This window comes from Elephas maximus, chromosome X (assembly GCF_024166365.1).
Source record: "Elephas maximus indicus isolate mEleMax1 chromosome X, mEleMax1 primary haplotype, whole genome shotgun sequence".
NCBI classification, from domain to species: domain Eukaryota; kingdom Metazoa; phylum Chordata; class Mammalia; order Proboscidea; family Elephantidae; genus Elephas; species Elephas maximus.
This window is the reverse complement of record NC_064846.1, coordinates 4037699-4063295: the sequence shown is the minus strand read 5'-3', so window position 1 is coordinate 4063295 and position 25597 is coordinate 4037699. Positions and strand designations below refer to the sequence as shown.

At 39.4% G+C, this 25597-nt stretch overlaps 1 protein-coding gene across 2 annotated transcripts in view; it reads right to left on the bottom strand.

Annotated features, from left to right (window-relative positions):
- The window catches only part of GABRA3 (gamma-aminobutyric acid type A receptor subunit alpha3), a 173721-nt gene that overhangs the window by 88526 nt on the left and 59598 nt on the right, over positions 1–25597 (bottom strand). For both annotated transcript variants that reach the window (XM_049872781.1, XM_049872782.1), the window contains exon 3: positions 15666–15733. In XM_049872781.1, the coding sequence (XP_049728738.1) occupies positions 15666–15733 (68 nt within the window). The remainder of the gene's footprint in view (positions 1–15665; positions 15734–25597) is intronic.

The following is a 25597-nucleotide window of genomic DNA, read 5'->3' as shown; positions in this document are numbered from 1 at the left end:
AGGAATTGACACGATACCAACTGAGATGTTTCAAAAAATGGATGCAGCACCAGAGGTGCTCACTCATATATGCCAAGAAATTCGGAAGACAACTACCCAGCCAACCAACTACAAGAGATCCATATTTGTGCATATTCCAAAGAACGGTGATCCAACAGTAAGCAGGAATTATCAAACAGTATCATTAATATCACACACAAGAAAAAATTTTGCTGACATAATTCAAAAATGATTGCAGCGGTACATTAACAGGGAACTGCCAGAAATTCAAGCCAGAGTCAGAGCAGAACCTGGAACCAGGAATACCATTCCTGATGTCAGATGGATTCTGGCTGAAAGCAGAGAATAACAGAAATATGTTTACCTGTGTTAAACTGACTATGCAAAGGCATTTGACTGTGTGAATCATAATAAACTATGGATAATGTTGGGAAGAATGGGAACTCCAGAACATTTAATTGTGCTCCTGAGGAACCTATACATAGGTCAAGAGGCAGTTGTTTGAACAGAACAAGGGGATACTGTGTGGTTTAAAATCAGGAGAGGTGTGTGTCAGGGCTGTATCATTTCACCATATTTATTCAATCTAAATGCTGAACAAATATACTGAGAAGCCAGATTATATGATGAAGAACATGGCATCAGGATTAGAGGAAGGCTCACTAACAACCTGCGTTATGCAGATGACACAACCTTGCTTGCTGAAAGTGAAGAGGACTTGAAGCACTTACCGATGAAGATCAAAGGCTACAGCCTTCAGTATGGATTACCCCTCAACATAAAGAAAACAAAAATCCTCAAACTGTACTAATAAATAACATCATGATAAACAGAGAAAATAATGAAGTTGTCAAAGATTTCATATTACTTGGATCCACAACGAATGCCCAGGGTAGAGCAGCAGTCAGAAAATCAAAAGATGCATCACATTGGGCAAATCTGCTGCAAAGGACCTCTTTAAAGTGTTGAAAAGCAAAGATGTGACCTTGAAGACTAAGGTGTCCCTGACCCAAGACTTGATATTTTCAATCACCTCATACGCATGCAAAAGCTAGACGATGAATAAGGAAGATGGAATGAGAATTGATGCCTTTGAATTATGGTCCTGGCAAAGAATATTGAACATATCACGGACTGCCAAAGAACAAATCTGTATCCATAAAAATACAGCTAGAATGCTTCTTAGAAGCAAGGACAGTGAGACTTCATCTCACCTACTTTGAACATGTTATTGGGGGTCCAGTCCCTGAACAAGGACATCATTCTTGGTAAAATATCATCATGCTTGGTAAAGTGCCGTTGAAAAAGGAGAAAACCCTCAATGAGATGGACTTACACAGTGCCTGCAACAATGGGCTCAAACATAGCAACAGTTGTGGGGATGGCACAGGACCAGGCAGTATTCCGTTCTGATGTACTTAGGGCCGCTGTGAGTCAGAACCAACTCGATGATGTCTTACCACAATAGCAACAACAATGGGTTCATATTTTATTGTCTTCAGTAATTAATGAGCTCTTACAGATAAATAAGAGAAAAACATAAATATAAAAATGAGTAAATGAACAGGAAATCCATGAAATGAATAATTGCTAATAAATATGAAGAATATTTTTTTAATTTGCTGTTAATCTAAACACAAATTAAAATAACGATAAATGTTCCAGCTTTTGGTAACAACAGTAAATTGTTTAGACCCATCCTCCTTCAACTATTAATTATAAAATCTGAAATATACTGCTTTCCAGTGTGTGTATATATAAAAACCACCCAAATATATATGTATATATATATAAAGTACTTGAAAGCAATAGAAAGTCATGGAAGGTAGACAGAAACTAGAGGAGAGTTTACCCTTGAAAGATGGCAACATCAATGGATTAAAATTGGGAGTCTGTGATTTTTTTTTTTCCCGAAAGTACTCCCCAAACCTGGAGTTTCAGTGGCAAAAGCCACAGCAGCTCCAGGCGGCAGAGGTGATATTTCAGAGCTGGCAGAGAATATGCAAATGTAGGAGTGGGAGTTCTGGAAGCAAGAAAGTCACCAACTAAGTCTGCATAAATTTCTGGCTGACCACTACAATACACACACATGGGGGAGGCCATGGAGCCAAGTTAAAAAAAAATCTTGCAAAAATAAAAGGGGGCTCCCCACTGTAATTGTTAAGGTTGTGTGTCAACTTGACTGGGCCCTGTTTGGCAGTTATGATGTAGTTCGGCAGTCGTATGATGATGTAATCACCTCCATGATGCAATCTGATGTAATGTTTTCACCTCCATGATGGGATCTGCTGTGAGTAGCCGGTTGAAAGGAAGTTTCCTTCAGGGTATGGCCTGCATCCAATATAGGTGGACTTTCTGGCAAGGCTCATAGGCTTTTGCTCACTCTGGATCCTGCAACTGGCTCTTGATTGTCTGAATTCTGGTTCTTGGGACTTGAGCTAGCAGCTTACCTGCCATCTTGCCTGCCAATCTTGGAATTTGTTCGGTCTCCACAGCCTGTCAACCAGAGGCCTGCTGTCTGACCTGCCAATCTTGGGCCCGCGAGCCCCTGCAGCTACATGAGTCAGGAGAAGCCTCTAGACTGACCCACAAACTTGGGATTTTCCAGCCTCTACAACTATGTGAGCCATTTCCTTGACACAAATACCTCTCTCTATATATTTTGTACCCCTGATGCTACAGTGGTTAAACATTTGGCTGCTAACCAAAAGGCTGGCAGTTTGAATCCACCAGCCATTCCTTCGGAACCCTATGGGGCAGTTCTACTCTTTCCTATAGGGTCACTATGAGTTGGAATTGACTTGATGCCAATGGGATATATATATATCTATATGCTTTACTGGTTTTCCTTTTCTAGAGAACCCAGCCTAAGACACCCATTAAATGGTAAAACTACTGGATAAGGTTTGTAAGTTTGCTGTTTTCTAGACTGAAGGGATGCCCCAACTCATCACAGCTCAGAAATCTAAAGCTTTATTGATGTAATGTTTCAGAGGATATAACTCAGGGTTGGCGGATGAGGTGAAAATTCAGGAAGAGGCCTCAGAAGCAAGAGAACTACTAACAGGGTGAGTCCCATAATCTGAGTGCAAGCTCTTCCTAAATCCTTGACTGACCATTAAACTATACAAGTCATGGGCGACATCTCCAGGTTCCTTGGTTAGAAAAGGAAAGATGCTTAAAATCCTTTGGCCTAAAATTTCCTAATGGCTTCCAATCATACCTGGAATAAGTGACAGATTCCTTCCCTGACCTTGAACGCCTCATAAGCTGACCCCTCCCTTCCTCTGTTAGCTCTTTTCCAACCAGTATGCCCTCTACACATTAGCAAGTCTGGCCTTTTCCTTCTTCCAGGATACCAAGCACATTCCTGCTAAAGGGTAAGGAGACCATATAATATATAAACTGGAACAATTTTGAGAGTGAGAGGAGGGTTGGTTAATGATTATAGCAGGACAATGGGTCTAAACCAGGACTCAGCCCACCAAGAATCTATGAGTTGGGATCGACTAGACAGCACCTAACAACAACAATAACATATCCTTAGCATGTAGAACTCTACCAGGCATATAGAAGATGTGCCAAAATATTTTTAAATATATAAATTATTAAACTAATCCTTACGAAAAGAACTACTAAAAGAAGATTTTCATGTAGTTGAAAATGAAACCAAAAAAAGATGCAAGAAGGAATAGTGAGAATAAGGAAGAGTGAGCATTTTATTTGTTTAAACTTATGAGTAAGATAAACAAATACCTGCTTTCTACAAATGAATATAAAAACCAAGGTAGAATAAATAACTAGAATAAACCAAAGTAGAAGAAGGGAGAGAAGATATGGGGGTTAATACGGTCTTGAATTATTTGGGAGGAGAGTAGTGAAAATGACTACCTTTTGACTTTAAGTCAAGTATGTATATTAACAATTAAAGAAAAAGGAATATAGAAAGTGTTACGATTTTACAGAAGGCAAAAAAAAAGAGAAAATAAAACATGGGAAAAGAGAAAACATAATAGAAATGAACTAACTATAATAAGATAAATTAGCAATGTAGTTATATTCTATGTACAAACAAGAGTCACAGTTAAAGACACATAAAACAGACTGAATGAAAGGGGATGGAAAAATATGTATGGACAAATCCTAATAAAAATAAAGGCGGTAGAACTATGAAACACAGGTAGAATGGGCTTGAAGACAAATATTTTTCTTTAGGATAAAATATCATTATATTAAAAAATGGAATCTCTCAAGTAGAAAATATAACAACTCTAAATTTGTATGTACCAATAACATGGCCCCCAAGTGTCTCAGTTTGTAGTACTGTGTGGGCTTACATTTTGCTGTGATGCTGGAAGCTGTGCCACCGGTATTCGAATATCAGCAAGGTCACCCTTCTCACATACTTTGGACATGTTATCAGGAGCTATCAGTCCCTGGAGAAGGACATCATGCTTGGTAAAGTACAGGGTCAGCAGAAAAGAGGAAGACCCTCAATGAGATGGATTGATACAGTGGCTGCAACAATGAGCTCAAGCATAAAAATGACTGTAAGGATGGCTCAGGACGGGGCAATGTTTTGTTCTGCTGTGCATAGGGTCACAATGAGTCGGAACCGACTCAACGGCACCTAACAACGACAACAAAGAAGACCTGTTAATATGATTATTATACAAATTTACGCATCAACCACTAAGGCCAAAGATGAAGAAACTGAAGATTTTTACCAGCTTCTGCAGTCTGAAATTGATAGAATATGCAATCAGGTTGCACTTATAGTTACTGGTGATTGGAATGTGAAAGTGGGAAACAAAGAAGAAGGACCAGTAGTTGGAAAATATGGCCTTAGTGATAGAAATTATGCCGGAGGTCACATGATAGAATTTTGCAAGACCAACAACTTCTTCATTGCAGATACATTTTTTCACCAACATAAATGCTGACTATATGCATGGATCTCCCCAGATGGAATATGGGGGAATCAAATCGACTACATCTGTGGAAGAGGTGATAGAAAAGCTCAGTGTCATCCACCAGAGCAAGGCCAGGGGCTGACTGCGGAACAGACCATCAATTGCTCATATGCAAGTTCAAGTTGAAACTGAAGAAAATTAAAGCAAGTCCATGAGAGCCAACATACGACCTTGAGTATATCCCACCTGAATTTAGAGACCATCTCAAGAATAGATTTGAAGCGTTGAACACTAATGACTGAAGACCAGATCGTTGTGGAATGACATCAAAGACATCACACATGAAGAAAGCAAGATGTCATTAAAAAGAAAGGAACAAAAGAAAAGACCAAAATGGATGTCAGAAGACACTCTGAAACTTGCTCTTGAACTTTGAGCAGCTAAAGCAAAAGGAAGAAATGATGAAGTAAAGAACTGAACAAAAGATTTCAAAGGGCAGCTGAAGAAGACAAAGTAAAGTATTATAATGACATGTGCAAAGAGCTGCAGACAGAAAACCAAAAGGGAAGAACACACTCATCATTTCTCAAGCCGAAAGAAATGAAGAAGAAATTCAAGCCTCGAGTTTCAGTACTGAAGGATTCTATGGGGAGAATATTAAACAATGCAGGAAGCATAAAAAGAACATGGAAGGAATACACAGAGTCATTATAACAAAAAGAATTGGGCGACTTTCAACCATTTCAAGAAGTAGCATATGATCAGGAATGGATGATACAGAAGGAAAAAGTCCAAGCTGCACTGAGGGAATTGGCGAAAAAAAAAATGGCTTCAGGAATTGACGAATATCAATCGAGATGTGTCAACAAACGGATGCCTCATTGGAAGTGCTCCCCCTTTTATGCCAAGAAAATTTGGAAGACAGCTATCTGGCCAGCCAGCTGGAAGAGATCCATATTTATGCCTATTCCCAAGAAAGGTGATCCAACAGAATGTGGAAATTATTGAACAATATCATTAATATCACATGCAAGTAAAATTTTCCTGAAGATCATTCAAAAGTGGCTGCAGCAGTATATCAACACAGACCTGCCAGAAATTCAGGCCGGATTTAGAAGAGGATGTGGAACCAGGGATATCATTGCTGATGTCAGATGGGTCCTGGCTGAAAGCAGAGAATACCAGAAGGATGTTTACCTGTGTTTTATTGACTGTGCAAAGGCATTCGACTGTGTGAATCATAACAAATTATGGATAACATTGGGAAGAATGGGAATTCCAGAACACTTAATTGTGCTCATGAGGAACCTGTACATAGAGCAAGAGGTAGTTGTTCAGGCAGAACAAGGAGACACTGCATGGTTTAAAGTCAGGAAAGATATGCATCAGGGTTGTATAGTTTCACCATATTTATTCACTCTGTATGCTGAGCAAATAATGCAAGTAGCTGGACTATATGAAGAACAGGGCATCAGGATTGGAGAAAGACTCATTAACAATCTGCATTGTGCAGATGACACAACCTTGCTTACAGAAAGTGAAGAGAGCTTGAAACACTTACTGATGAAGACGAAAGACCACAGCCTTCAGCATGAATTGCACCTCAACATAAAGAAAACAAAAATCCTCACAACTGGACCAATAAGCAACATCATGATAAACAGAGAAAAGATTGAAGTTGTCAAGGATTTCGTTTTACTTGGATGCACAATAACAGCCATGGAAGCAGCACTCAAGAAATCAAAAGATGCATTCATTGGGCAAATCTGCTGCAGAAGACCTCTTTAAAGTTTTGAAAAGCAAAGATGTTACTTGAAGACTAAGGTGCGCCTGACCCAAGCCATGGTATTTTCAATTGCATCATATGCATGTGACAGTTGGACAATGAATAAGGAAGACTGAAGAATTGACACCTTTGAATTGTGGTGTTGGTGAAAGATATTGAATATACTGTGGACTGCCAAAAGAACAAATAAATCTGTCTTAGGAGAAGTACAACCAGAGTGCTCCTTAGAAGATAGGACAGTGAGACTTCTTCTTACATGCTTTGAACATGTTGTCAAGAAGGATCAGTAACTGGAGAAGGACATCATGTTTGGTAAAGGAAAGGGTCAGCGAAAAAGAAGAGGACCCTCAATGAGATGGATTCACACAGTGGCTGCAACAATGGGCTCAAGCTAACAATGATTGTGAGCATGGTGCAGAACCAGACAGTGTTTCAGTCTGTGGTACATAGCATCGCTATGAGTCAGAACCGAGTCGATGATACCTAACAACAATAATAACATTGACTCAAAATCAGTAAAGCAAAAAAGTGAATCACAAGGAGAATTTGGAACGCCCATAGACTCTCAGTAAGTGAATACTCAATCAGACCAACAATTTTGTGTGATGAGATGATTTGAAGAATGAAATTGACAAGCATAAGCTAATGGATACACATAGACTTAGCCACTTAACACTTAGGAAAACACACAGAGAGTATTTATAAAAAAAATAATTGACCAGTGGTAAGCCATAAGGCAAATCTCAAGCAACACATACACACACAAAGGATGTTATAAAAATACTTTTTAAGAAATTGAAAAACTTGCTACTAGAAATTTGAAGAAACTCTAAAAGGTATTAGAAAATACTTGGAATAGAACAATAGTGAAAATGCTTACATACGAAATCTTGTGAGCTCCTAAAGTGGTACTTGGAGGGAAGTTGATAGCTTCAAATAAGCCTTAAAAATAGCCTCAAGAAGGAAAACTGATAAGCTAATCTACCTCAGAAAAGCAGAAGGGCCACAAAGTACGCCAAGGAAAGTAAAGAAAGGGATGATTCAAATAAGAGCAAAAATCAGTAAAACAAGAAAACAAAAAAAAAACAGTAGCAGGGGAGGTGGTAATAAGTGGTTTAATTTGGGACATAGAAGGATCCCTGGTGCCACAGTGGTTCAGCGTTTGGCTGCTAACCAAAAGGTTGGCGGTTTGAACCTACCAACTGCTCCGTGGGGGAAAGATGAGGCAGTCGGCTTCAGTAAAGATTTACAGCCTTGGAAACCCTATGGGGCAGTTCTACTGTGTCCTATAGGGTCACTATGAGTTGGAATCAATTCGATAGCAGTGGGATTTTTTTTTTAATATAAACATAGATGCAGAAACCCCAAAGAAAATACTAGTGAAACAAGCCAAGAAATGTATGAAAATAACACACCATTATCAAGTTGGATTCTTCCCAGGAAAGCAAAGATGGCCTACTATTAGGAAATCTTGATGTAATTAACCATAAGAACAGACGAAAGGAGAACACTTATGCAGTCATCTCAATAGGGGCCAAACATTACACACAGACACCACACACACACACACCTCTTAGAAAACTAGGGTTAGAATGTGTGGTGGATATCCGTCATATTCATTCCTGCCTATTTTCATTTGTTTGGCCTTTCTAGGAAATTTTGCAAAAATCCCCATGAGTCCTACCTTCTCAAATTAGGAGTCAAAACTCAAGTTCCCAGCCTTTCTTGCAAGCTAGAATAAGGTCTATGACCTAGGACCCACTAATCACTCCCTCACACACACACGTCCATGCATACGCACGCACGCACGCACACACACACACACACAAACACACATCCTACAAGAAAGTTCAATTCAGTAATGGCAACATGGGAAAACAGAGTCTGTGTGGGGTTTCTGCTTTTGCTAGTGCAGGTGGTGGCAAAGGCACAGAGTGGCCACTAAAGGCATAGAAGCATGTTCAACCTCAAAAGTAATCAGGAAAATACAAATAAAATCAATTAGATACTATTTCACATACATCAGAGTGACAAAAATAAACTAATAATATGAAGTACTGACAAGGATGCAGAAAAATGGAGTTCTCATACACTGCTAATGGGATTATAAATCGGTACAACCAATCACAAGAGTATTTTGATCCTACCTGAAAAAGTTTAAAATATGCAAATTCTATAAATTAGCAATTTAGTTGGTAGAGACACACCCTACAAAATACTCAAACATATTCACAAGAAGATGTGTACAAGAATGTTCATTATATAGTTTTTAATAGCTAAAAACTAGAAATAGCCTAAATGCACATTAACGAGAGAATGAATGAATGTATGACTAAATATTCATACAATGGAATAGTTTTTAGCAGTTAAAATAAATGAATTAGAGTTAAATGCATCAAAAAGAGTTTTCAACACAAGGTTAAAGGAATAAGTTATATAATAATTCACACTTTATGATGCCTTTTACATAAAGTTGAAAAATGTGAAAGCCACTCTTTGCTGTTTATGAATTCATGTGATATATACATCCATAGGTATAAGCCTAAATTATGTACCAAAATGGTGAAAAAAATTGAATTCATGGTTGTGATTATCTCAGAGGTAAGAGGGAGAGAGGGTAATGGGATAGAGTAGGGTACACAGGGGATTCACTTGTATCTCTAAAGGCTACTTTTTAAAATATGAAAGCAAATACAGTGATTTTTTAAGATTTAAAAAGTTGGGTGAGGGTACCTATTTTTAATATATTATTCTTATATATCAAAACTATTGAGGAAAATCACATAAGGATTATTTGCTCTATAAGTATCCCATGATCATTGGCCAAAAGCAACCTGATTTTAACCTGACCATTCAAGAATTGCAATCAATTACTTTCTTACAAATTGAGCCCTTGTATACTCTCCAAGGATGATTGCTTCCAGACTGACAACTGAATTCTGTTGTTTTGTGAGGCATTTAAATCAAATCTTCCAGATAATAAGTCTGTCCCCTGGGAAAGACATTTAATACATTTCCTACACTGCGCAGAGATGACACCTAGCTCTTGGGAAAGCATTTTTCGCTTGAATGACTTCAACTCTTGGATACTGCTCAGGTTCCCATAAAGAGCCTACAAGGTTGATTCAACTTTAGCAGGATCTGGAGCTAAGGTAACTGAGAGCTGCATTACAGTGAAGACATTGTCACTGTCCCAGTATGGAAGCCACTCCCCCTTATTTGGGACATCTCCTCCTCCCTCAATGAAAAGAAAACAAAAATCCTCACAACTGGATCAATAAGCATCATGATAAACGGAGAAAAGATTGAAGTTGTCAAGGATTTCATTTTACTTGGATCCACAACCAACACCCATGGAAGCAGCAGTCAAGAAACCAAAAGACACATTGCACTGGGCAAATCCGGTGCAAAAGACCTCTTTAAAATGTTGAAAAGCAAAGATGTTACTTGAAGACTGAGGTGCGCCTGACCCAAGCCATGGTCATACGAATAAGAAAGACCGAAGAATTGACGCCTTTGAATTGTGGCGTTGGCAAAGAATATGGAATATACCATGGACTGCCAAAAGAACGAACAAATCTGTCTTAGAAGTAAAACCAGAATGCTCCTTAGAAGCAAGGATGACGAGACTGTGTTTCACATAGTTTGGACGTGTTATCAGGAGAGATCAGGCCCTGGAGAAAGACATCATGCTTGGGAAAGTAGAAAAAAAAAAAGAAAAATTCTTTCTTATTTTTTGGGGGGGGAAGTAGAGGGCCAGCGAAAAAGAGTAAGACCCTCAACAAGATGGACTGACACAGTGGCTGCTACAATAGGCTCAGGCATAACAACGATTGTGAGGATGGCGCAGGACCGGGCAGTGTTTCATTCTGTTGTACACAGGGTCTCTATGAGTCAGAACCCACTCAAGGGCATCGAACAACAACAATCTCCTCCCTCTGCTCTTTGCCTTCTCTCCATCATGGTCTGTTTTGGAGACCCATAATCCTATGCCTCTCCTGGGTGTGTTTAGTCTTCTTGGCATTGCTTGTGCCCTGTGTGCCTACATTACATAAAAGTAGCATAGGAGATTCCTGGTCATGGATTCCTAGGGAAGACCCCAGAGACATGGATCCCTTTCCATACTGCATCTGGGAATACGGTGTCCTGAGGACTGAGAGGAAACTGACAGCCTAAGAGGCTTTCAAAATAGACAGAGGCTCCCCTCCATTCTGTACCCCCAACTTCCAGTAACTGAGGGCTTGAAATGGACATAGCCCCTTTTTTCAGTGCTAGAGTGAAAACAAGCAGAGTGATTTCAAGTCCACTGCCACCAGGAAAGAGGTCCCTGTGCTACTTTCTTTTTAATTAGCACAATTTTTTACCCTGTAGTGGCTTCGTATATTTTGACAACTACTTGATGTTCATAGCAGTTGTCAGGCCAGAATGTACGTCATCTGAATCTGTTATCAAGAATTATGATTATAATGTCTTTTATGGGTCTTCATTTCTCAAGCCTCAATTTTATTTTTCTTAAGCAACGAGGTTAGTTCTTTATTGTCTTGTCTCTGCATCATTGCCTGGTTGTTCACTGCATACCATAGGAAGTGTCAAGTGGCAGCTGATACCCGTTACCTAGGAAGTGTCTACACAGTTAAAAGCACCCTGGAGAGAGGGGCATGTGGTTGAAAGGACTAAGAATTGGCATTTTAGGTTTCTAAGTTGTTCTCTCCCTGACTTTTCTAAGGCTACTGCTCCTTGCCATCTCTAGTCTCTCACAATTTTTATCAGTATATTTAAATATATATTTGTTGAATACTCAGGACCCTGGGTCCCTAAATCTCTTGCATGCTCAAGGAACAGAAGAGAAGTTAGGATGGTGCCTGGGGTCTTAGGATCTTGGAAGCTAGGATGAAAGCTGAGTCAGAGGGTGGTTTGGCCCAGGAGAGCAACCAAAGTTGTGCTCTGTTGTTATCTTTCTACCTTCCTTTCTAATCAGTGACCATATACATAGTATGCTATTCCTAAGCCAAGTATCCTACTCTGTCTGCATTCTAATTCAGAAGATCTTGGGAGACCAAGGAGAATCTCAACTTGCCAAAAGCCATTTCTCACTGGTAAATGAACAAATCTGTCTTGGAAGAAGTACAAGCAGAATGCTCCCTGGAAGCAAGGTTGGTGAGACTATGTCTTACATACTTTGGACGTGTTATCAGGAGGGATCAGTCCCTAGATAAGGACATCATGCTTGGTAAAGTAGAGGGTCAGTGAAAAAGAGGAGACCCTCAAAAAGATGGGTTGACACAGTGGCAATAATGAGCTCAAGCATAATGACGACTGTTTCGCTCTGCTGTACATAGGGTTGCTATGAGTTGGAACTGACTTGACGGTATGTAACAACAACAACAACAGCTAGTAAAGGATGGATAAATAGATCTGATATGAGAGAGAAGTGGCAATGAAACTGCATTTTCACTAAAGCCTTTGCAGCCCTCCTCCCATTGCCATCTCTGACATCTTTCCATACGTTTTATTGAGAAAATGGTCTAAACTTTCCTATAATAGGAAATCATGGAAGGTCACACGGCCTCAGTTCATTCAAATTGGGATATTATCCCTTGCTCCATTTCTCTCCTTGAAGACCACGGGCACAGGCTTGGTAATACTTGCTGAGAAGAGTAGCCTTGTCTTGTGTTACCACCGAGTTCCATTTGTTGCAAATGACTAACACAAGACTTTCAGTCACGATGTTTGTAAAAAAAAAAAAAATTTCCCATTGCAACCAGCTTCCAACTTACCTCTTATACTCTGCACTAAATTTCTTCGTTTCTCTGACTTTTGTCTTAGAAACATCTACCACTGTTCACCTTTCATAGCTGCTCGATTCCCTACTGTCACAGCTCCATGGGTGGAGACACCACCAAAAGCACAACCAGTCTCCACCAAAAGCACAACCAGCTGCTTGACTCAGAATCCCTCCCACAATGCTCTCCTCACATGACTTATGTCTGTGGTAGCAGCATATGAAGGGAGAGGTTAGGGAAGGTTTAATTGAGGATGGGGAACTGAAACTTAGAGTCATCAATCAGTGACTCACTAGTCTGGCTATTCAAATGTGCCTCCTAAGGAAAGCTACTAACATTTCACGTCATCTCAACAAACAGTTACTGAGTAACTGTGTCAGGTCCTGTGTTAGGTGCTGGAGATAGAGAGATGTACCTGATATGTTTCCTACTTATGAAGAATTTTCAGTCAAGTGGAGGAACATAGTCATAATTTTCCCTCAAATTTAATTTATTCCATCTCATTCATTCTTGCATTTAACAAACAGTTGGGACTCTACCATGTGCCAAACACTGAGTCAGGCACTGAGGGTACTGAGATGAACAAAACAGACATGGATCATAATTTCATGGAGCTTTCTCAAAAACACTGATGTCTGTGGGCCAAGAAATGCAATGGGTGCAAAGAGTTATGGGTGGTACTGTATTGACGCTCAAACTGAGACTACAATTTCCCCATTTGTGAACAAAAGATTGTCTCTATTTCCTTAAGAAAGTATTCTGGGCCAGAACTCCCTGCTTGGCTTCAAATGAGCCAAGAAGAAGCCAGCCAGCCTTAATTTTCAACTACTTCTTCAAGCTGTCTGTGGTCACAGGGGAGCCTGGGTTCTTGCTGCAGCTAGTTGCTAAAGTCAAGGACTGCCTGATGCTTCACCCCAAATTATCCCTGACTCTGGGGCCAATTCCACAGCCTACTAAGTAACACATGAAGAAGACATTTTTAAAAACACCAGAAATGTGTTTCCCAGCCATAGTGATTGTCGTTATTCTGCCTTGTGACAGGATGGAAGTGCATCTAAAAATAACCTGAGGTTTATTTGACCAAAGTCTGCCCTTTTCTATCAGGAAAAAGCCATTCTGTTGCCTCAGCTTAATCATGAGGAATAAAAACAAACAAGCAAGTGGAACAAAAAATTTAAAAAGAGATAGAAAGTCTGGGTTGTTTGAAATGCCTCTGGAGCCTCTACACACTCATGTGTGCCTGGGTGTGTGCAAAGATCCGAAAAGAGGGCTGCTGGGGGAACTGGGGCTGTGTGTGTGCTTCTGGGCATTCCTGGGTTTAGGTATCTGTGTGCATGTGTGGTTCTGTAAAGTGTCTGGGGTAGTATATGGGCTGTTTGCATCTCCAGGTAGCTATGTGCATTTGTCTGAACCTATTTATGGATGTTGGTGTATGAGTGAGAGTGAGTGAGCAAGCAAGCAAGTGAGTCACTTCAGTTATTTTCTTATAAAAATCTGAATTCATCAACAATTCCTAGCAATACAAAGACAGAATGGCATATCCCCAGTGAATCTGTTTATCTCTAACACCTCTGAGCTCTCTGAATACAGGGCCCCTAAAAGCCCTTTTATGCAGAGTTGGGCTCCTAAGGAGTGCTTGTTAAATAACCAACTGGCAACAGATTCTTGGATCTGAAGCTGTAGCATTACTCACCAGCAGGTTGAGAGGGGGTTAACCTAGACATGCAAGCTTCTTGCTGCCCCTAAGAGAGAGTCACCTCCTCCACCCCTCCTATGTCAAACATGCCCCCTCACTGAGCTCACGCTATGTGTCAAGTACTCAGCTAAGTGCTAGAGAAGCCACGAAGACTCGGTACTCGCCCTCAAGGAGTTCACAAGGAGTCTACTATATGGCTGTATCCTTCTCTTTACTCCACACTTGAAAGACAAAGTTCAGAACTCAACCTTCCCCTTGGCTGGTCTCACAACCACTCACTAATGACTCCCTCTCCTGAGAACTAGCCCGGTTGTCAACTGTCTCCTAGACCTCACCACTGATCGAAAAGTCAACATGCCTAAATCAACTCTCAACCACCAGTCTTTTCCCCCTGCAGTCCACCCTGCACAGATCTCCAGAGCAATCATTCTAAAGCTATATTTGTATATTTTCATTGTCCTACTCAAATCCATTCAGTGGTGCTGTATCACCTACAGAACAAACTCCACTACTTCCCTACACAATTGTTTGTATTTATCCAACAGGTAGAAAGAAGCCTTGTCCCCTGATAAGTAGTCAGCCCACTGAAAATGGAGATACAGGAGAAATCTAAGTAGTGAACATGAACATTTTGTATTCTTTGAACGTATTTTCCCTGATTTTAAGATTTTTGTTTTCAACACAAAGTCACTCATTCAACAAAAATTTTTTGATACCTGTGTAACTGCCAGGCTCACAGAGCAGATAATAGCTTCTTTGTTTCCCTAAATCACAGTTACTCAATCAAATGTCTGGTTAGGTGGCCCATCGATGGGGGCAGGTCTTGTCTCAAGTCTTCTCTGCATTCTTTGCTTTAGCAGCAAGGGAGAATAGTGGGAGGAGGGGCAATCCTTACAGATGGCTCATGAGCCAACCTTTTGCTAGCTCTTCTGTGCCCTACCCTATTCCTTGATCTGCACCATAGCTCTACCCCTGCCCACATCTGTGGAATAACCAGTTTCCAGAAGAGGTTTAGACTTTTCCTCCTAACACTTTGCATCACCCCTGTCAAACCATGTCCCCAGTGACTGAAACACTGCCTAGGTGAATGGGCCCCAGTGGCAAGAAAAAGCAGGCTTGATCCAGAGTCCCTCCCATAACGATCTCCTCATATGACCTATCTGTGCTGATAAGTGTGTGGTGCCAGCAACGTGTGGAGGGAGTGGTTATGGAAAATTTAATTGAGGATAGGGAACTAAACAGAATTTTGAAAGATGTGTTATGAAAGGAAGGGAAGGATACACCTGCTAGGCACATATGCTTTATATGTAAACAGGTGGAGAGAGGAGGGAAAAGATAGTTTTGGCTGAATGCAGGGGGGGTGAGGGTAGGGAATTCATATAAGACAAGACTTCCTTAGAGCATACCTACAAAGTCTTGCCATAGAAAAACCCCATTTTATTTTCTTTGATCTGTTTCACTTTTACCTTTGCAAGAACTATACTTACCATGTCAGTGTCTGACACGGGGCCAAAACTGGTCACATAGATGTCAGTCTTGACTTCAGTCACAGCATCTAAGCCAAAGAAAGTGGAAAAGCAGAGTGTCATGAAAGCTTGTTGCTTAGCTCAAACAGAATCCAGTGCAGTACTCTGAATGACAGCCAACTTGCTACTTCTGGGAAAGTATACTTGGCGCAGCCACAGGAAAACCCCTTTAAAACCTCCTACATGTACTGTTTCTTCAAGGAGAACATGCTAGGTACAGGTAAAAAGTGTATGCCTTTAGATATCATTGAGAATTACAGCAGAATCTAAAATACCAAAGCTAAGGGAGGTGTTTTAGAGACCCTTGATGATCCCAAATGCTGGACTCCCACACTATGCCTGCCTGTACCTGTGGTAGGCTACAAATGCTTCAACATCTGGGAACACAGGAGGATTGCACAACCTAGCCCCTTAAATTAGGGTGCGGCCATGAGACTGGTTCTAGTTGTGGGAGGAAGTACTGTGTGTACCTCCTTTGCAGGAACATTAATTTCCAACCCAAGACCTTTCCTCCTGCTATGGTGATAATGGAAACACACATTGATGTCGAGCTACCATAAGATGAAAACAGCCTAGAAGGATGAGTCAACACATGGAAAACAACTGCCCTGGAGGGTTGTCTTGAGCCACAGTAGACTGCATTGAGTGAGAAATAAACTTTTGTTGGGTTGAGTGACAGATTTGAAAATGATTGGTGTCACTTGATACACTCTCTTTGTATTTACAGTTGTCCCTTGGTATCCAGGGGAGGTTGGTAACAGGACCCCCACAAATACCAAAATCTGGGGATGCTCAAGTCCCTTATATAAAATGGCAAAGTATCTGCATATAACCTACACACATCTTCCCATTCACTTCAAATCATCTCTAGATTACTTACAATACCTAATACAATATAAATGCTAAGTAAATAGTTGTTAATGCTTACACTTAATGCTTTCTCAGTCTTTGCAAGCACTTTATCACAAACCAGAGAGACCATTTTTGCCATCGTAGAGGTAGCACTAACACATCTAAAATTTCAGCTTCTTTCCGCTTTATTGTGCAAATGCTTAATTCATTCTCACTGACTTTATGGCCTACTTCAGCAAGCAACATGCCACTTTTCAAAAGATCTAAGAGTTTTCTTTTCTTGAGAGACAGCACTTTATGTTCCTTCTTAGCCTTTCTGGGATTGCTTTCACCACTTCATTGCTTTATAGGAGTCATTTTTTCACAGAAAAAAAAAGGGTGCACACAACAGAGGTGGCGAACAATTGAGACAAGATGCAAACAATGCTAAAATGAATGCTGGAGAGAGACTGAGGCTCTATGAAATGGCAGAAATGAGGATATATCTGCACATCACTTCATTTGCATCAATTCAGCCTAGTGCAAAAAAAAAAAAAAGCTAAGCAGGCAGTAAATTCAAATTTTGCTTTTGGAACTTTTTTTTTTTTTGGTTCAAATATTTTTGATCTGCAGTTGGTTGAACCTGCAGACGTGGAACACATGAATACTGAGGGCCGACTGTATTTTCCTTTATTGTAACTCTCTGTTTACTCATCTGCCTACGCACCTAACTCAAGAACTTCTGAAGGGCAGTGTTTTGCTATCTTTCTATCCACAGTACATAAAAAAAGGGGTTGTTCCCCTAAAAATACAAAATACTTGGGAATAAATCTAACTAGGGATGTAAAAGACCCATGCAAAGAAAACCAAGAAACACTAACTGCAAGAAACCAAAACAGAACTACATAAATGGAAAAACATACCATGTTCACGGATAGGAAGACTCAACATTGTGAAAATGTCAATTCTACCCAAAGAGATGTACAGATATAACACAATTCTGACACAAAACCAACAGCATTCTTTAACGAGATGGAAAAATTAATCAACAGCTTTATATGGAAAAGAAAGAGGCCCTAGAGAAGCAAAGCATTATTGAAGAAAAAGAACAAAGTAGGAGGCCTCACACTACCTGATCTCAGAACCTACAATACAGCCACTGTAGTCAAAAAAGCTTGGTTCTGGTACAATGACAGACACATAGACCAATGGAACAGAATCAAGATCCCAGATGTAAATGCATCCACCTGTGGTCAGCTTACCTTTGACAAAGGACCAAAGTCCATTAAATGGGGAACAGACAGTCTTTTTAACAAATGCTAAGGGCAAAACTGGATGTCTATCTGTAAAAAAAACTGAAAGAGGGCCCATATCTCACACCATACACAAAAACTAATTCAAAACGGATAAAAGATGTAAAGATAAAACCTAAAACAATAAAGATCAGGGAGGAAAAAATAGGGACAACGGTAGGGGCCCTAATACATGGCATAAATACAATACAAACCATAATTAACTGCACAAACACCAGAATATAAACTATATGACTAGGAACTCCTTATGCTCATCAAAAGACTTCACCAAAAGAGTAAAAAGAGAACTTACAGACTGGAAAAAAAAATTTGGCTGTGACATATCCGACAAGGGTCTAATCTCTAAAACATATAGAATACTTCAACACCTCAACAACAAAAAGACAAATAATCCAAAGACAAATAATCCAACTAAAAAATGGGCAAAAGATATGAACAGACACTTCAACAAAGAAGACATTCAGGCAGCTAACAGACACATAAGGAAATGCTTGCAATCATTAACCATTATAAAAAAAATCATTACTTTAAAAAAAACCATTAGAGGAGTGCAAATCAAAACTACAATGAGATACTATCTCATCCTGACATTATTGGCACTAATCAAATAAACTGGAAATAACAAATGTAGGAGAGGTTGTGGGGAGATGGTAACTCATGCATTGCTGGTGGGAATGTAAAATGGTATAACCACTATGAAAAATGATATGGCACCACCTTAAAAAGCGAGAAATAGAAATATCATTAAAAAAAAGTTGCCATCGAGTCGATTCCAACTCATGGAGACCCTATAGGACAGAGTAGAACTGTCCCATTGGGTTGCCAAGGAGCAGCTGGTGGATTTGAACTGCCAACCTTTTGGTTAGCAGTCCAGCTCTTAACCACTGCACCACCAGTGCTTTGCAACCCCACTCCTAAGAATATCATAGAAAAATAAGAGCCGTCACACAAATAGACATATGCACATCCACGTTCATTGCAGGAATATTCTTAATAGCAAAAAGACAGAAACAACCTAAGTGCCCATCAACAGAGGAATGGATAAACACATTATGGTACACAGACACAATGGAATACTATGCAACAATAAAGAACAATGATGAGTCTGTGAAACATCTCACAATATGGATGAATCTGGAAACCATTATGCTGAGTGAAATAAGTCAATCACAAAAGAAAAATATTGTAAGAGACCACTATTATAAAAACCCAAGAAAAGTATTACAAGGGAAAAAAATTCTTTAATGGTTACAAGGGAAGGGATGGATAGGGAGGGGAAGTCACTAACTAGATAGTAGACAAGAGTTAACATTGGTGAAGGCGAAGAGGACACACAATATAGGGAACTCAGCACAACTTGACCAAGGCAAAGGCATACAAGCTTCCTAAGACCAAGTTACTGGGGCTGAGAGATGGGTACCATTGTCTTGGGGGACATCGAGGTCAATTGGCATAATAGTTCATAAATAAAATGTTCTACATCCTACGTTGCTGAGTAGCATTTGTGGTATTAAAAACTTGTGAGCAACAGGTGAGGCCAGGTTGGCAGAGTAGTTAGACGCTTCCTGTGGTCCCTCTTACAACAAAGACCCCCCAAAAAACAAGTGAATTCATTATATATGACAGTATAGGACCCCTGAACATCAAAGGCAAAGTTGCGAAATCAGACTGAGCGTTGCGGGGGTGGAGGGATGGTTCAGAAGCAGCAAAGAGTTGCCAGCCCTGACTTGGCAGGAACCAGCACCCCCAGGCCAGATCCGCTGGCACGAGCATGGTAACACAAGCATTGGTGTTTGGGACATGTTTTCCACATCAGGAGAGACCAAGCGGCAGAGACTCCACTCATGCCTCCAGAATCAGTGAAAAGCTGCGCTCAATCGGCAAAAGAAAAGCACATGCATCTAACCTAACATGAGGATCAAAGAACACCCCATTGGGAAAAACATCTCTCCCATTTACCTGCCCCCTTCCTACTGTACACTGGGACCCAGCTGGCTTCAGACATTGCCCCGTTCCCTGGCCCAGAACCAGGAACCGTCACGTGTCCTGAGCTATTCTTCCAGACTTGGAGGTACAACAAATTAGCAAACAGAAAAAATAATCTGCCACCTCTCCTAATCCAGGAACTCAGGGCAGAAAAAGCTCCTTTGCATAGTCATAGGCATAAGAGGCCCATGGACTTTGAATGACTTTCACCCCTGCATAGACCTGTGTGGGCCCAATACAACAGCATAGGCAATCGTTAACAAACTTGCCTCTCCAGCAAAAATACCAGCTTTTTGCTGGAGAGGCAAGTTTGTAACATTTGACTCTGCTCTGCCTATTAAGCAGAGTCCTCACCAACCCACATCAGGGGCCTGAGGACTGGTGGCTCCACACACACCACCTAGCCAACCACAACAGGGGGTCCAAGAATAAGTGGCACCTCCTAGTCCTTACAGCCAACAGCATTGACTGCCCACCGTCCAGCTGCAAAATCCATGCACCAACGTGCTTTAGGGAACAGGGACATGCTTTCCTCAAGGCACTCAGGAGTGTCTGTCAGCCCCCTGCCTTGCTCGGTGTGTGACCCCCTACGGCAGTCACATACCTGTGCCTACACCAATCATGCCTGCCTGTATATGACTGTAGGTGAAAGCCTCCACCACACACTTGTTGACCAACTACCTGGACACCTGAGCTGAATCCACACAAGAAAATTAAATAGACTCCTGGGCTCACATACCTAATAACAGCTCTAACCACCTGGTGACAGGACATTAGAGCTTCAAAGATAACTCTAATCAAACTAGCACACCTGAGCAGCCTATTTGGGCATTTCAAAACAAAACAAAAAGCTAGGACACAGTAAGCAAGCATAAAATAAATAAATACAATAACTTATTGATGACTCAGAGATGACAGTCAATATCAAATCACATAAACAGGCAGAACATAATGGCTTCAGCAAGCTCCCAAAACAAAGAATCAAGAAATCTTCTGAATGAAAAGAACTTCCTGGAGTTATCTGAGGTAGAATACAAAAGATTAGTATACGGAACACTTCAAGAGATCAGTAACAAGATCAGGCAAAATGAAAAACATGCCAAGGAGCACAGGCAAAGCAATAGAGGAACTTAAGAAGATTAGAGAAGAGTAAAATGACAAATTTAACAGGCTGCAAAAACCCATAGAGAGACAGCAAACAGAAATCCAAAAGATTAACTATGAAATTTCAGAATTAGACAAGTCAATAGAAAATCATAGCAGCAGAACTGAGGCAATGGAAGTGAGAATTAGGGAGACTTAAGATAAAACACTTGACACCAACATATTTGAGAAAAAATCAGATAAAAGAATTCTTTAAAAATGAACAAACCTAAGAACTATGTGTGACTCTATCAAGAGAAATAACCTACAAGTGACTGGAATATGAAAACGGGGAGAAGGGGGTTAACAGAAAGTACAGAGAGAATTGTTGAGGATTTAATGTCAGAAAACATCCCTGATAGCCTGAAAAATGAAAATAGCTATCCAAGATGCTCATTGAATCCCACACAAGGTAGATCCCAAAAGAAAGGCACCAAGACATATTATAATTAAACTTGCCAAAATCAAAGATAAACAGAGAATTTTAAGAGAAGGTAGGGATAAACGTAAAGGAGAGTCAATAAGACTAAGCTCGGACTACTCAGCAGAAACCATGCAACCAAGAAGGCAATAGGATGACATATATAAAACCTTGAATAAAAAAAAAAAAAAAAGAAGGCCAACCAAAAATTATATATCCAGCAAAACTGTCTCTCAAATATAATAGTGAAATTAGGTCATTTCAAGATAAACAGAAGATTAGGGAATCTGCAACATTACAAGAAATATTAAAGGGAATCCTCTGGTTAGACCACCAATAACATCAGATAACACCCCAAGACTAGATCACAAGACAGAGCAAGCAGATATCAACCCAGACAGAGAAATAATAAAAATAAATTAAAGCAAAAAAACAGAAAATATGTAAAAAATTATGTAAAAAATGACAACATTAAAACAAAAAAGAGGGAATTAAAAATGTAGTCATAGATCTTTCCTATAGACAGGAAGTCAAGGTGATATAAAGAAACAAAAGGTTAGTTTAAACTTAGAAAAATAGGCGGAAATATTAAGGAAACCACAAAGGACACTACCAATCTTACACATCAAAATAAAAAACAAGAAAAGCATAAAGACTCAGCAAATACAAAATCGACAATGAAAAAGATTACAAGAAAATAGATAAAGAAAAATGAATCAGCACAAAAAATTAAGTGAAACAAAGCAACAGTCAACAATACACACAAAAAAAGATATTAAAATGACAGCACTAAACTCATGCCTATCAATAATCACGCTGAATGTAAATGGACTAAATGCACCAATAAAGAGATACAGAGTGGCAGAATGGATTAAAAAAAAAAAAAACACTATCCGTCTATATGCTGCCTACAAGACAAACACCTTAGACTTAAACACACAAACAAACTAAAATTTAAAGGATGGAAAAAAATTATAAAGCAAACAACAACAATCAAAAAAGAGCAGGAATGGCAATATTAATTTCTGACAAAATAGACTACAAAAAGGGTAAGGAAGGACACTATATAATGATTAAAGGGTCAATACACCAGTAGGGCATAACCATAATAAATATTTACCCACCCAACGACAGGGCTTCAAAATACATAAAACAAACTCTAACAGCGTTGAAAAGAGACAGCTCCACAATGATAGTAGGAGACTTCAACACACCACTTTCAGTGAAGGACAGGACATCCAGAAAGAAGCTCAATAAAGACATGGAAGATCTAAATGCCGCAATCAACCAACTTGACTTCATAGCCATATACAGAACACTCCACCCAACAGCAACCAAGTATACTTTTTTATCCAGCCCACATGGAACATTCTCCAGAACAGACCGCATATTAGGCCAGAAAGCAAGCCTAAACAGAATCCAAAGCATCAAAACATTACAAAGCATCTTTTCTGACCATAAAGCCATAAAAGTAGAAATCAATAACAGAAAAAACTAGGAAGACAACTCAAACGCAAAGAAACAGAACAACACCTTGCTAAAAAATCTACTACGTTACAGAAGAAATTAAGGATGGAATAAAGAAATACAGAAATTTAAATGAGAATGAAAACACACCCTACCAGAACCTCTGGGACACAGCTAAAGCAGTGCTCAGGGATCAATTTATAACAATAAATGCACACATCCAAAAAGAAGAAAGGGCCAAAATCAAAGCGTTAACCCTACAACTTTAAAAAATAGAAAGTGAGGAGCAAAAAAAGTCCTTGGGAACCAGAAAAAAAGCATATGATAAAAATTAGAGCAGAACTAAAAGAAACAGAGAATAGATAAAGAATTGAGTTAACAAATCCAAAAGCTGGTTCTTTTAAAACATCAACAAAATAGATAAACCATGGGCCAAATTGATAAAAGGAAAACTCGAAGGGAAGGAAATAACCCAAATAAAAAATGAGATGGGAAATATCACAACAGACCAAACTGAAATTATAAGAATCATAACACAATATTATGAAAATTGTACTCTAACAAATTTGAAAACCTAGAGGAAATGGGCAAATTTCTAGAAACACACTACCTACCTAAACTAACACAAACAAGAGCTAGAACAACTTAATAAACCTATAACAAAAGAAGAGATTGAAAAGGTAATTAAAAAACAACCATCAACAGCAACAACAAGAAAAGGCCCGGCCCTGACAGCTTCACTGGAGAATTCTCCCAACCTTTCCAACAAGAGTTATTGCCACTACTAGTAAAGGTATTTCAGAGCAAAGAAAAGAATGGAATACTCCCAAACACATATCTATGAAGCCAGTGTAACCCTGATACCAAAACCAGGTAAACACACCACAAAAAAAGAAAATTACAGACCAATATTCCCCATGAACTTAGATGCAAAAATCCTCAATGAAATTCTAGCACATAGAATTCAACACCATACAAAAAAATAGTTCACCATGACCAAGTGGGATTCCTGTCAGGTATACAGGGATAGATCAACATTAAAGAAACAATGTAACCCATCACATAAATAAAACAATATACAAGAGCCACATGATCTTATCAATTATTGCAGAAAAAGCATTTGACAAAGTTCACCACATATTCATGAAAAAAACTCTCAGCAAAATAGAAATAGAAGAGAAATTCCTCAACATAATAAGGGGGCATTTATACAAAGCAAACAGCCAATATCATCCTAAATGGAGACAGTCTGAAACGACTCCCCCCGAGAAGAGGAACCATACAAGGGTGGCCTTTACCACCACTCTGATTGAACATTGTGCAGAAGGCCCCAGCCAGAGCAATTAGGCTACATAAAGAAATAAAATTAAAAAAAGGCATCTAAATTGGTAAAGAAGAAGTAAATGTATCTCTACTTGCAGATGATATGATCTTATACACAGAAAACCCTTAAAAAGACACAACAAAATTACTGGAATTAATAGAAGAGTTTAGCAGGGTATCAGGATAGAAGATAAACATACAAAAAATCAGTTTGATCCCTCTACACCAACAAAGAGAACTTCAAAGAGGAAATCACCAAATCAACACCATTTCCAATAGTCCCCAAGAAGATAAAATACTTAGGAATAAATCTATCCAGAGACATAAAAGACCTATACAAAGAAAACTACAAGACACTACTGCAAGAAACCAAAACAGACCTACGTAAGTGGAAAAACATACCTTGCTCATGGGTAGGAAGACTCAAAGTTGTGAAAATGTCAATTCTACCCGGGGTGATCTACAGATACAATGCATTCCTTATCCAAGTTTCAATGGCATTTTTTAATCAGATGGAGAAAGAAATCACCAACTTCTTATGGAAAGAGAAGAGGCCCCAGATAAGTAAAGCATTACTGAAGAAGAAGAACAAAGTGGAAGGCCCCACACTACCTTATTTCAGAGCCTATTTTACCTCCATGGTACTCAAAACAGCCTGGTACTGGTACAACAAAAGATACCAATGGAACAGAATTGAGAATCCAGACATAAAATCCATCCACCTATGAGCAGCTGATATTTGACAAAGGTCCAAAGTCTGTTAAATGGGGAAACGACAGTTTCTTTAACAAAGGGTGCTGGCATAACTGGATATTCATCTGAAAAAAAAAAAAAAAAACAAGACCCATACCTCACACCATGCACAAAAACTAACTCAAAATGCATCAAAGACTTAAACATAAAATCTAAAACAATAAAGATCATGGAAGAAAAAAGAGGGGCAATGCTAGGAGCCCTAATACATGGCATAAACAGAATACAAAACACTACTAAGAATGCACAAACACCAAAAGAGAAACTAGACAACTGGGAGTTCCTAAAAATCCAACACTTACACTCATCCAAAAACGTCACCAAAAGAGTAAAAAGACAACTTACAGCCTGGGAAAAATTTTTTGCCTACTATATACAAGCAGCGTCTAATCTCTAAACTCTACAAGATACAGAAACACCTCAACCAAAAAAAGACAACCCAATTAAAAAATGTGCAAAGGATATGAACAGGCACTTCACCAAAGAATACATTCAGGTGACTACCAGATACATGAGGAAATGCTCACAATCATTAGCCATTACAGAAATGCAAATCAAAACTACAATGAGATACCATCTCAGTCCAACAAAGCTAGCATTAAACCAAAATACACAAAATAATAAATGTTGGAGAGGTTGTGGAGAGACTGGAACAC